The sequence below is a fragment of the Pipistrellus hanaki genome (genome assembly GCF_964339955.1).
Source record: "Pipistrellus hanaki genome assembly, chromosome: 16".
Taxonomy (NCBI): domain Eukaryota; kingdom Metazoa; phylum Chordata; class Mammalia; order Chiroptera; family Vespertilionidae; genus Pipistrellus; species Pipistrellus hanaki.
The window spans coordinates 33,272,322-33,284,958 of record NC_140518.1 but is presented as its reverse complement, the minus strand read 5'-3'; the positions used below and the strand labels follow the sequence as shown (position 1 = coordinate 33,284,958).

The window sequence follows — 12,637 nt, the reverse complement described above, 5'->3', positions numbered from 1 at the left end:
CTGGTTTCCTCCAAATCTATCCCTGACCCAGGAGTAGATCAGAAGTGATGGTTCTGAACTTCTGTCCCTTTGCTGGGCTTAAATGGTCCACGCAGGTGGGCCTGCCTTTCCTCCCCTCCTCTTCCTTCTCCACCCCCCGTGCCTCACTCCCATTTCCTGCAGGAGGATGCTTTGCCATCCTGGAGCCGTCAAGCACAGCTTTGCTTTGGCAGCATCGTCGCGCACACACACTGGCTGGAGAGGGGACGTGTTTATCACTTTTCCTGGAGATTATCTGTTTAAGCACTTCTCTGACAGTTACAATAACAAGGGCAGTGTGTTGTGTTTCCCAGCAGAAGGACACTTGCTGTTGAAAGATGTATAGCACTAATTAGAAATACATAACATCCGGCCACATGGCAGCCTTCTCCCGGTCGCTCCATTTCCTGATTTCATACAACTTTGACGACAGTTGGTTTATGTTTTCCATGAATATGTTCTCAGAAAAATGAAAAAGTCTCCTTGTTACATAGGAGCGAGAAGACTATTTCTGCCTGAGCAGGTATTTGGCTACAGGAATAGTGGCAGCAGTGGTCACCTGCCCATCTGTGAGCATGTGGGAAGGGGCAAAACCTCAGGTGACTTTGTTTAGTAAGAAATATTTTTGTCTGACTTCCTTAGCCAAAACCATCCCCCTAAATCCTGAGCAAGCCTGCTTTTGGAAAGAAGGGGAAAGGCTGTTTCACAATGTTAATGAGTTCTTCAGCTCATGTCAGGCTCTTGCTATCTGACACAAAGCCAGAGGAACCCAAGCAAATACCAAGGCAAACAATGCTTTTTCCTTCCCCACCCCACATCATTTGTTGGCCTGGCCCAGCCCAACTCTAGGGATATATATGGGCATTCATCAGCCTGGGGCCAGTTTCCCAGGTCTGCCCCCAAAGTAGGTGGACTCTGGGAATCCAGATGCTGTTTGCCTACCTACTTGTATAAGAGTGAATACTTTTCAAGGAGTGGCATCATATGGCTTCTAGCCCATAGAGGCCCAGTTGAGATGAAGAGCATTTCTTGAAGATACCACAGCACTTAAATATTTCTCACTGAGGCACTGGGTTCAAGTTGCCATGGTTACTTGGTAAATAACTGTGTGTTTTCCACCTGATTGAAATGACCTACAGTTTCAGGGACCCTGTTTCATTTGTAGCCGTGTTCTCCACAATGCCCAGCACAGGGTGGAGCACATTGTAGCTATGGGCAGGCCTTTTCGAAAGGACTCCGTATGAAGTGATCAGTCAGAGGGCTGAGTGAAATCTAGGCATTCTGACCCCCAGATAGCTGTGATAGTACCTCCTGCTCGATCAGAGCAGAACAACTTTGTGGTTTGAACCTCCCCATCAGTTGGACAAGACACCCAACAATGAGTGCTATCAGGCCCGTTCCTGGCAAGATGGGAGGCTGGGAAAAAGTGGAGGCGATACAACCATGGCCAACAGCAGAGCAGTCACGAGGCTGCCTTTTAGCTGCTGCTCTGAGAGATAGTTGAGTCCTTCCAGACCTTTACAGGAAAGAGGCTCCAGTTGTTGCTCCCCCCACCTGGTCTCCAGATCTTATTGCAGGAGGCTTAATAAATGAGCAAACCTTGATCCCCTAGAGGTCACAGATGTCATTAGTTCTTAAGCAGTTTATTCTCCCTCTTGGGCCCTAGCCCCCACTGAGAAATAGTCTAGCCTGAGATTGCCATTTGTTATAAAAGTAGAAATGGGCTTGGTGAAAGCCATTTCCCCCTGCCCCGTCTTATTCTTATTCAGGCAAATGAGAGTGTCTTATTATAACCTTGGGCTTCTCAAAATACTAGTCTCTTAGAGCTAAGACCCTTCCCTTCTAAGGGCCTTGTACGTGCAGGTAACTTCCTAAATGCCAGTTGGTGAGGGGACACTACTGTGTATTCAGTGTGTCGTCCCCCAGGATGTGGTCTCCACTTGTCCTATCCTAGCTTCCTCTGGACTTATTCACTCCGTTCCAGGTTTTGTTGCTAATTAGAGGCGGGCTGCTGTCAGTGCTTGGCAGGAGTCTGAGCTGCGCTGGGATGGTAAGTCTAGACAGTGGTGCTGCCTATCAAAGGAGCGGAGGGCAGATGTTGGCAAGTTTTCTTGGGATGGCTTATACATCTTCCCCTTTCCTACTTCCCATGCTCTTTTCTCTTGGTTCTTGGATGCTTGTTTTCTGTCTTTAGCAGAGGCCTTAGGGCCTTGCCCGTGGGGATCTATTCTATCACACGATTGTCACCGCTTCCTACTGCCTGCCACAGCGGAGTCAGAAAGTGAGAGGTGATGTTTGGAGCCAGTGGGCATGTGGTAGGATGGCTGGAAAGCCACAATAGAATTGCTACACTGATGCTATTCATATGTTGGGACCTTCGGAGCAGCAGCCTGCTCTTTCTCACTTCCATGGCTTTCTGAAGTGGTTTGGAGCTGACTCTGTGTGTCCTAATTGTGTTTGTTCCTGTGGCAAAGACAGTTGGGAGTAAGTGGTTGTGTAGCATCTCCTGCAGTAAAGACTTCAGTTAGGCCTCATTCAGCAAGACTGGTGTCAACAGAGAGTGTGAGGGCGGCTCCCCCTCGGTTATCAAGGTTAAAATGCAAGCGGGGACAGAGATCAAACATGTGGCTAATTATCCTTTTAACACCCGGAGAGTCTGAGCTCTCCCCTGTATTCAGAGGGAATTAACAGATTAACTGCTGCCAGAATGAGTGAGTCTGGCCCCTGATTTCATCTGTATATTGGGTGTCTCTTCCTCTGAGGCTGCAGATTGGATTGCTGCCTCCTGTTTGTCACCAATTCCTCTCAAATCTGGCTGAAGAGGCTATCAGGGAGAACCACTCACAAGGAATATGTGCAGGCGGTGGTTTGGGGGTGTATATGTAGCTTCTGCCAAATAGCAGCACCGGCCACTACCAAGGTGGCTCCTTTCACTGAGCTGTAGCAGAAGGAAGTTAGCCAGGCTGAGAAGGTGAGGAGAGAAGGGTGCTAGTGTTGGGAGCCAGATTTACTTTTTAGCCATAGGGAAAAGAAATTGTGAAAATAAGTTCTTAACACATAATAAGTGCTTATTGTGTGCCATACACTGTCCTATGTAAAAGCAATTCATTCAATGAAAATAGATTATTTGTAAGTGTCTTGTATTCTCTCAGAAGGAGGAACATAGAGGAGGTAAGTAGAACCAAAGGTTTGCGATTCAGGAAGATAACTTTTAAATTTGTATTTTTATTACCTTAATTGGTGATTGTACTGTTATGTATACATTAGAGAGGCTGAGTTAATTAAATATGAGTGTTTTTTTTAAAATATATATTTTATTGATTTTATACAGAGAGGAAGGGAGAGAGATAGAGAGTTAGAAACATCGATGAGAGAGAGTCATCGATCAGCTGCCTCTTGCAGGGGATATGCCCGCAACCAAGGTACATGCCCTTGACCGGAATCGAACCTGGGACCCTTCAGTCCCCAAGCCGACGGTCTATCCATTGAGCCAAACCGGTCCCGGCCAAATATGAGTTCTTGTTACTATGGCCTCACATTATCAGTAGCCAACTAACTAAAGATAGAGAGCTTGCAGCTCCAAGTGGAACTGCCTACCTTGGGGTAACTGGTGCTCGGGAAGTAATATGATACAGAATTTATATAGTTGATCCCTACAATATAACCTTTAGAGTACTAACCCATACACCAGGCACTGTGGTAAGTGCTCCAGGCACATTATTTTATTTATTTAAAATATTTTTATTGATTTCAGAGAGAAAGGGAGAGGGAGAGAAACATCAATGATGAGAGAAAATCATTGATTGGCTGCCTCCTGCCCGCCCCCTACTGGGAATGGAGCCAGAAACCCCTGGCATGTGCTCTGACCAGGAATTAAACCCTGACCTGGTTCATAGATTGATGCTCAACCACTGAGCCATGCCCACCGGGCCAGGTGCACTATTTTAATTATCCTTACAACTAACCTTTGACAGAGGGACTATTACTACCTGTGGTCTTAGGTGAGGAAAAGGAGCTCGGTGATGTGATTAGGATGTACACTAGTGAGCTAGGAGAGAGTAGCCCTGACCCCCAGCATATACTGATGGGAGTTCCATTTGCCTCTCAGATTGCTTCTCGGAGGAGTGTCGCTCTGTGATCCAGGAGCAAGCTGCAGCCCTGGGCTTGGCCATGTTTTCTCTCTTGGTGCGGCGCTGCACCCACTTACTTAAGGAGTCTGCCAAAGGTAAGCAGAGGAGGGGCTGGCCCCTGACTGGTTGGCTTTCCAGCTGCTTGGGTCCTGTCCAACAATGAATGTCATGCTGCTTTCTCCATGTCTTCACCCTCTGTCCATTCAACACCTTATCTACCTTTTGCCCACCTAACTAGTCCCATCTCCTTTTCCAACTTGATTACCTTTATGGCCCGCTTTTCTCTTTATAAAACTATTCCCTCCTTCTTTTCTCCTTCAGTAGTTAGGATTTATACTGTACATCCAAGCTGCTGCATGTTCTTATACTTTAAAAACACACAGAAAAGTGAATTTTCTTTTTTGTTTATAATTGATGTTTTGGTTTTCCTCCTTTATCTATATGTCTGTCTTTGTCTGGTGGGTGCTATAAAGGTTGTGGATGAGCCATATTGAAAGACCCACTGGACCAGAGCAGGGACTTTTAAAAAATATATATATTTTATTGATTTCAGAGAGGAAGGGAGAGGGGGGGAGAGATAGAACCATCAGTGATGAGAGAGAACCATTGATTGGCTATCTCATGTATGCCCCCTCCTGGGGATCGAGCCTGCAGTCTGGGCATGTGCCCCGACCTAGACCTCTTGGTTCATGGGTCGATGCTCCACCACTGAGCCACACTGGACATGCAGCAGGAACTATTTTTAGCTGTTGGGTTATGCAGTATCCTATATCCTTTAAGGCTGCCCTTAGAATTCCAAGCCTGATTGCTGAGCTGTAAGGCAGGGCTGAAGGTTGTACCTTTCTCTCAGCTCCTGGCTCAGTATTTGTGAATAGTTTGGCCCCTCTGTCATCCTCCTGCCACATCAGCTTTGTGAATGTGTCCAGCCTCTGAGGCTGCCTTTTATTTTTTATTTTTTGTTTGTTTGAGGGATGGTGGAGGTCACTTTTAATTTGGAAACAATTACAAATTTATAGAAAAGTTGCAAGAATTACACAAAGAACTCTTACTCTTCACCCAGGTTCTCCAGTTGTTAGTATTTGACCATATTTCCTATAAGTTCTCTCTCTTTCCACACACACACACGTACTTATGCTTATTTTTCTTCTGAACCTTTTAATATAAGTTTTAGACATGGTAGCCCTTTACTCTCAAATACTTGATTGTGTACTTCCTAATAACAAGGACATTCTCTTACATGATAGTACAGTATCAAAATCAGGAAACCAACAGTGATATAGTACTATTATTGAATCTACAAACCTTATTTAGTTTGTACCAATTGTTCTAAAAAGTGTGTGTGTGTGTGTGTGTGTGTGTGTGTGTGTGTGTGTTTCGGCCTAGGATCCACTTCAGCATCACACTTTGCATTTAGATGTCATGTCTCTTTAGTCTCCTTCAATCTGGAATGGTTTCTCAATCTTTCTATGTGCTTTACGACCTTGACATTTTAAAGTGTACAGGCCATTTATTTTTTAGAATGTCCCACAATTTGGGTTTCTCTGATATTTCCTCATGATTAAATTCAGGTTACGCAGTTTTGGCAGGAACTCTGGTACCATCTCAGTACTGTGTTGAAGGAAAGCTGAAACGGGGTGAGAGGCCAGAATAGCAACTTCAACCAGGCCACAGGGGGAACAGAAACAGCTGTCTGCAGGGGCAAACCCAGTGCACTGGTTCTCTCTCTGTCCTCCCTTTCAGAATCCTCTTAGGTGCTGATACTTTCCTTCGCTCCTGGGCCCAGATGTCCTGTGGACTTGGTCTCCCTTCCCTAAGAGCTTGCTGCAGCCCCAGCACCCCAGGCCTCACTCGGGGGCCACAGCAGACATAGGCCCAGTTCTCCCCTTTGCCTCTGCAGCTCAGCCATCCTCTCCTGAGGATGAGGATGACCAAGATGACATCAAGGTTTCTTCCTTCGTTCCGGACCTGAAGGAACTGCTCCCCAGTGTGAAAGTCTGGTCAGACTGGATGCTCGGCTACCCAGACACCTGGAATCCTCCACCCACATCCCTGGATCTGCCCTCACAGTGAGTCAGCCTGCTCATTCCTTCAGCATTGCTGGCCTTGGCCCACCTGTGTTCCCACAGCTCCCCTCCCAGTTCTCTTCTTTGTTTCCTCCCACCCCCAGCCCCTTGTTCTCTCTTCCCTCCTCATTTGGACTTTGGTTTTTCCCTTCCTTGAACATCTTCCTTGTCTCCTGATGTTTCGGGTTATTTTTGCCTATGCTCTGGCCTATTCCTCTCTTTCTCCTCTCTCAGTTTCTCTTTTTCTCTCCATAGCTTGCTCTGTTTTGTTCTTTTTCCTTACTCTTCCTCTCTCATTCACTTCATATTGTTCACGCTCACTATTTCTGCAGCCACCTCTTGAGTGTCAGTGTGTGCGTGAGAGACTTTGTCTCTCTTACTTTATCTCTGTGCATCTTTCAGGCTATCTCTCACTGCTTTTTTGCTCTGGTGCTCTCTGTCTGCTTGCTTCCTCTCACGACATTGTAGTGTATGGGGAGGGATGAGTGCATGTACCTCTTTATTTCACTTGCTTCTTTCCCTTTCTCATCAGCATCTCCTACCTCCACCTCCCTGCTGTGTTTCATTGCGGAGTAGATGTTTATGGATGGGTATATCTATGTAGATTTTTTTGTGTGTGTTTATATGACTTTTTTCTTCCTTTTTAAAAAATTATGGTAAAAAATGTATTTATAACAATAAACTTAATAAAAATATATGTAACAAAATTTGCCATCTTAATCATTTGTAAGGGTACAATTCAATGGCATTTTACATTCAAATTGTTGTGCAGCCACATACGGCTATTCTTTTGTCTGTATCTCTGTGTGTGTTGTATCTCTCTGTGTGCCTGTTTGGGCTTGGTTGTCTCTATGTCTGAATGTCTACCTATATTTTAGTGTGAGGGTCTGTGTGTTTGTCTCTGGAGATCTTTTTAAGGGTCTTTCAGTGTACCTGTCCATGCCTGTCTGTGTATGTGTCCATATCTGTGTCTGTATCTCTATCTATCCTTGGGTGCATGTATCCCCAGGGGTCTGTTTCAATGTGTGTCTGTGTCCATATCTATGCCTGTCTGATTTTGGGTCTATGTTTGCTTTGGTCCTGTCCATTTTTCTTTGTATGACTGTGTCCTGTGCATGCCTAAATGTCTGTATACAAGACTATCTATACTGTGTTTGTGTTTGCTTGTGACTGTGCCTCTCTGTTGGAGGGAAGAGTTCTGTGTATGTGGGTTTGCTTGTATCAACCTGCCTCTACCTGCTTCACCTGTGTCTCTTCGCCTGCCTCTGTCTGTCTGCTTGCCTGCTTGCCTCTGTCTCTTCCTCCTGCCTATTCCTGTCTGTCTTGGCTTGTCCCTGCCTGCTTGCCTCTGTCTTTGTTTCCCTCTGCTGTTTTTGTGTCTATATCAGGGTTAGCAAACTACATCCCATGAGCTAAGAATGACTTACATTTTTTTCATGGTTGAAAAAATTAAAAATATATATATATTTCATGAGTTGTGAAAATGATATGAAAGTCAGATTTCAGTGTCCATAAAGTCATATTGGAACACAGCCAGGCTTATTTGTTTGCACTTTGTCTGTGGCTGCTTTCATACTGTACCAGCAGAGACCTTATGGTCTGCAAAGCCTAAAATATTTATTATCTAGCTTGTTACAGAAAAAGTTTGCTGACTCCTGATCTATATCCATGTTTCCATGTATCCCATTCTTCTCTGTATTAGTGTCACCATCTCTGTGCATATTTGTGTTTGCACATTATTGTCTTAATGTATGTGCATTCAGATGCCTATCTCTGGTTAACTGTTGATTGTCCATCCCCATTCCTCCTCCTTCCTTTCTCTTTCTCTCTCTTCTTATCACTCACTCACTCAGGCTCTCTCTCTTGGTTTCTCTGTCTCTGTTGTTGACTCTCTATCTAATTCTCTGTTCCTTCCCTCTCCTTCCCACTCTTTGTATTGTGGCCTCTGGCAGGAGTAGTGCACTCAGAGCTCCTTCTGGCTCTCTGTTGGGTGTGTATGTGTGCGTTTGGTAACAGGCATCCATACCCAACATCTCATCATTCTCCATGCTCCTCTGAGGGGGAAAATACTGGAGGATACAGTGTGAAGACCTGGGCTCCTACAGACAGCATTTCTGGGGGGTGGGAAGCTTTCTGGTCTGGGGCCAGCCATGTAAGTCTCTACTCGTAGGTGATCCACAGAGGGAATGCTGCAGCAGAGATTTCTAGCCAGCAGTTATTGATCTTTCTGTGTGCACTGTGTAGTCTGACACCCCCCCCCCCCTTTTCCTTCCTCAAATTCCTTTCTTGTTCTCCACCCCAAGATGCCCCCTGGACTGTTTGGCCCTCTTTCCCTATCTCCCCCAACTCTAACTCTGTAACTGTGTGAGTGATACTCTCAGCATCAGACAATCCTCTGCATCCTTTCTGTAAACCCTCCTAGATTTCCAAAATGCACTCTAGGCTGGGCCTCAGGAGCCAGGGTTAAGTCCTGAGCTGGGCAGCTGGGGCCACAGAAAGGAACTGACGGATCTACTAGGTAGGGGTCAGCTGTTTCCCAGCCATGTTCCCCAAAGAGTTAACATCTACAGCTTCAAACTTTTCAGGCTATTAATCTATAATGCCGGCTAGGCAATTTGCAATTTTAGGAAGAAATTGACAAAGGCTCAGCTCTCCCTAGTTTCTGAAGCCACAGCTTTTGAGCATGCGCAGCGTCACAGAATGTTCCTCCCTTCCTTTCGTGGGGTGGAGGGTGGGGAGGCAGACTCTTTGTCTCTGGAGCCTGGGCCTTCCCTGGGTCACCTCACTTCACAACCATAAGTCCCTCAGATATGGTCCATCCCACCCCTGTTTACCCAGATCCTGGGCCATCGGCCTGTTAACTCTCTTCTGCGGCTGTCTCCTTTCATCCCTCCTCCCTCTCTCGTTCCCTTTGGCTTTTGTTTGGCTGAGGAAATGGAAAGCTCACACAGGAAGTGCTGGGCCTCATTTGCTTGAGGTGCTGAGTCTGTTTTTTCTTTGGATGCTGCAGCAAATGGCCCGTTGCCGGCTTATGCAAGTTGCTGCCCATCTTTGGGCAAGGGCTCAATCAGCAGCTGGGCACGTGGTCCTGAGCTACAGCCATCCCCAGCTGGGCTTCACCTCCTGGACCACAGAGAGGCAGAGAGGGTTGGGATACTTGACAAATCTGCTTAGTTTTTTTATAGATTTTTTCACAGGGGGAGCAAATCTGACCAAGTAATACATTGAATCTGATTGTCCAGTAAACAGATTCCTATAGTTGTGGGGCATCACTTACTCTGATAAATCCTCTAGGCTAGAGAAGTCAGTATGATAGAGAAGAGAGTTCTCTTCTGCACTCTCTGGAGGGTCAGCAGCTAGTTGTCTCTGGAATGTAAGTTTAAGCCTAAAGGAGGGGCATTGTTGTCCTGGTGCCTGACCACAAGGCATGGTGGTTTGAAGGTTGGTGCCACTGCTGGACAGAGCAGACCTGGCCCTACCTCATAGCCTTCAGATCCAAGCACTGAAAAAGTGGCATATGAATTTATCTTCTTCCTTTTCAGTTTCTCATATGGCTGCCTAACACTGAGTAAATACTATGGTTGAGAGATTGGCAAGCTATGGTAATTCTCTGGGTTTCAAAGTTGCATCTTATGCCTACTGATCTTTCATTTTGTGGAGCCTTTTCTTTAAGGCCGTAAGGAGTGACATACTTCAGATAGTTGTGTAGATGTCAGAATAGTAGCTCCTCTGACATTCTTAAGGTCCTTGTGTGATCTTCATTTTGGAGGGTTTAGGAGTGCTCTCAAGAGAGTAGGAAGGAAAGGGTTTCCACTTAACACCTCTGCTTTGCATGCTTTTATTGGTCTTTGCCTGAATTGTTCTCTGTGAAGACAAATTCCTCATTGATAAGGTGGCCAGATGGCCTACATTTTAGTTTGCTTCTCTTCCAGAATCTCCCACACCCAAATTGTCTCTCTCACACACTTGAACCCTTATTTAATCTTGTTCCCTATTTTGTACTGTCTGTCCTATAAGGAAAGAGATCAGAGAATAATTTTGAAGCATCCTCCACATTTCTAGGGATATTCCAAATCTCGTCATTAGTCTCCTTAGTTCTCTCCTTTAGTCCATATTCCCCTTCTTTCTGATTATATTTACTTTTCCTAGTCAGTAGCCACTTAGGCACATGTGGAACACGATAAGGGCAGGATTTCAGGGCCATTCCCACACAGTGGCGCTTAAGCATTTTTGTGCTGGGTCAGCATGTAAGTAGGTTGACTACCCATTTGTACCTGTTGTAATAAGATGGCTTTACATCCCAGGAGGTTTTGGTACGGAGGATTATAGCAGGGTGTGGAAAGTTGCTTTGGGCCACTATAAGAGAGTATCGAATGCTTTGGTCCATTTAGAACAGACCACAGTGTTTGGAGGGGCCATCTACTTATTGGGGTGGTGGTGAGGGGAGGGCACATTTCTGTTCCAGGCCTCTTACTAGAAGGGAAAGACAGCTACTCCCGACCTTAACAAGTGAGCATGAGTGAGGTTGTGAATGCCAGGTGATGGAGAGGAGCAGAGCAACAGGCTTCCACAAGCCTAAGCATCGTGACCTCTTGCATCCTAGGACCTTTGGCAAGTCGAGGGCATTGGGACAGCCTACCTCATTTCAGAGTCTCTGCTGAAGCCAAATCTTCCCTCATCTTGATCTCTAGTTCTCAGTAAGTGAAAGAGTCAGGGGACTTTGAGAACATCCAAACCTAGCCCAGCTGTGGCAGTTGGTTTATTGCTTTCAGCTGGTACTTGAACCCAGGTCCTGGTCTTGGAGGCTTTCCCAGGTTTAATCCCCAGAGCTTTCTCTGCAGCTGTATGACACTGCGCTGACCCCGAATGAGGATAGGAAAATAGAACCAGTGCCAAGCCAGAGTCTCTTTTTCATTTGGAGTCTGGCTGTCTGCCCATGACCAGGGTTACATAATGGGAAACATAGCTGGGGCTCTGGAGAGCCCGCGTTTCACCAGGCTGCCCAGACCTTAGCATTCTGATGCTATATATCTTCCTAATTGTAGCTCGGATGCATTTATCACACTGTTGGATTGGAGTACTGTTAAAAAAAAAAAAAAAAAAAGCTCCAGAAATTCCTGGACTTGCTGCTTTTCCGTGGCTTGTCTTGAATAGTCTACAGAGCATGCTGGAAAAGGCTGATAGGAAGCCCTCTGAGGTGCTGTCACATAGGGAGATGTAGGGATATATAGGGAGTATGCAGTAAGCTAATTTCCTCAGGGAGCCAACATGTGTTGACCCTGTAGGATGAGATAGAAATTCTTGAGTTAAGAAACAGCTAGCTCACTCACCCTCATAGGGCAGCTCTGAAATAAGAACTAATCCCAAGTCTAATCGGCACCCCTTCAAGGACGCTTTATACGTCTTCCCCAAAGGGCATTTTAGGAGGTCACTAAGTAATAGTCCATCAGCACTTCCCTGAAGGAAGTGGTGGTGACTGTGGGAAGCCCCTTTGCTACCCTGGCTCCCCAGCCAGTCTCCCTGGCTCCGGGTTAGGGCGTCAGCACTGCAGCCTGGCACCAGGGGGTTCCTCTTCCTCCAAGTGCTGAGTGTGGGCACATGTGATCTCTCCCACGGCAGGAGCCTCTGCCCCTCCCCACTCCTCCCACAGGACTCCTTGTGAGAGGAAGGGGTGTTGGCCTAAGGCTCCATTCTGACCCCAGCAGGGTACAGCAGCTGACCCCAGGGAGAGTACTTTCCAGCTCTGGGCTGAGGTTATTTGGGTCCAGTGTGTGCTAAACTAAGAAGACGTGTTGGAGTGGTTACAGCTAAAATTTAGAGAGGCAGGAACCGTGAGAATCCGCACCAGGGAGGCTGCCGAGGGCTCCACTCATGCCGTGGAGATGTTGAGGTCCCCTGGGGGCTGCTCTTTCCCAAACACACAGTGCTGATGGGTTTAACACACCATAGGGATGTGACAGAGGCTATACATATGAATGTAGCTTGGGAGAACTGAAATCAAATAAGGCACTGACCTAGATAGAGCTTGAAGGAGGCATAGTAGAGGTACTTGAGAAATCCTGGGATGAGGTTACTGTGACCTGTTTGCCATCGAGCTCCAGCTGCACTTCTTAGGACATGGAGAAGTTTATGTTCTTGGAGGAGTGTGGGGTGTCTGAGCTTCAGAATTTGACTTGCCATATTGGGCAAAATTACTTTCCCAAGGGCCCAAGTTATTGGATTCAGGTTCATTTCTGCTATTAGTTGCTCATCCCCTCAGTTTTCTCCATTTGGGCCAAAAGTCCTCCAGGGCTACAGTGGTCTTATGTTGCCCATTGATCTCTACGTGGAGAGCTGTGGGCTACAGCAGTGGTTGCCAACTGGTGGTCAGTGGACCACTGGTGGTCCATAAGGTCCAAAAGGTTGGCGACCGCTGGTCTAGAGTAT

General features: G+C 46.4%; 1 protein-coding gene across 2 annotated transcripts in view; it reads left to right on the top strand.

Annotated features, from left to right (window-relative positions):
* Positions 1–12,637, top strand: part of SMG6 (SMG6 nonsense mediated mRNA decay factor) — a 224,512-nt gene that overhangs the window by 99,539 nt on the left and 112,336 nt on the right. For both annotated transcript variants that reach the window (XM_084862837.1, XM_084862836.1), the window contains exons 11-12: positions 4,127–4,243; positions 6,046–6,214. In XM_084862837.1, coding sequence (XP_084718963.1) covers positions 4,127–4,243; positions 6,046–6,214 — 286 coding nt within the window. The remainder of the gene's footprint in view (positions 1–4,126; positions 4,244–6,045; positions 6,215–12,637) is intronic.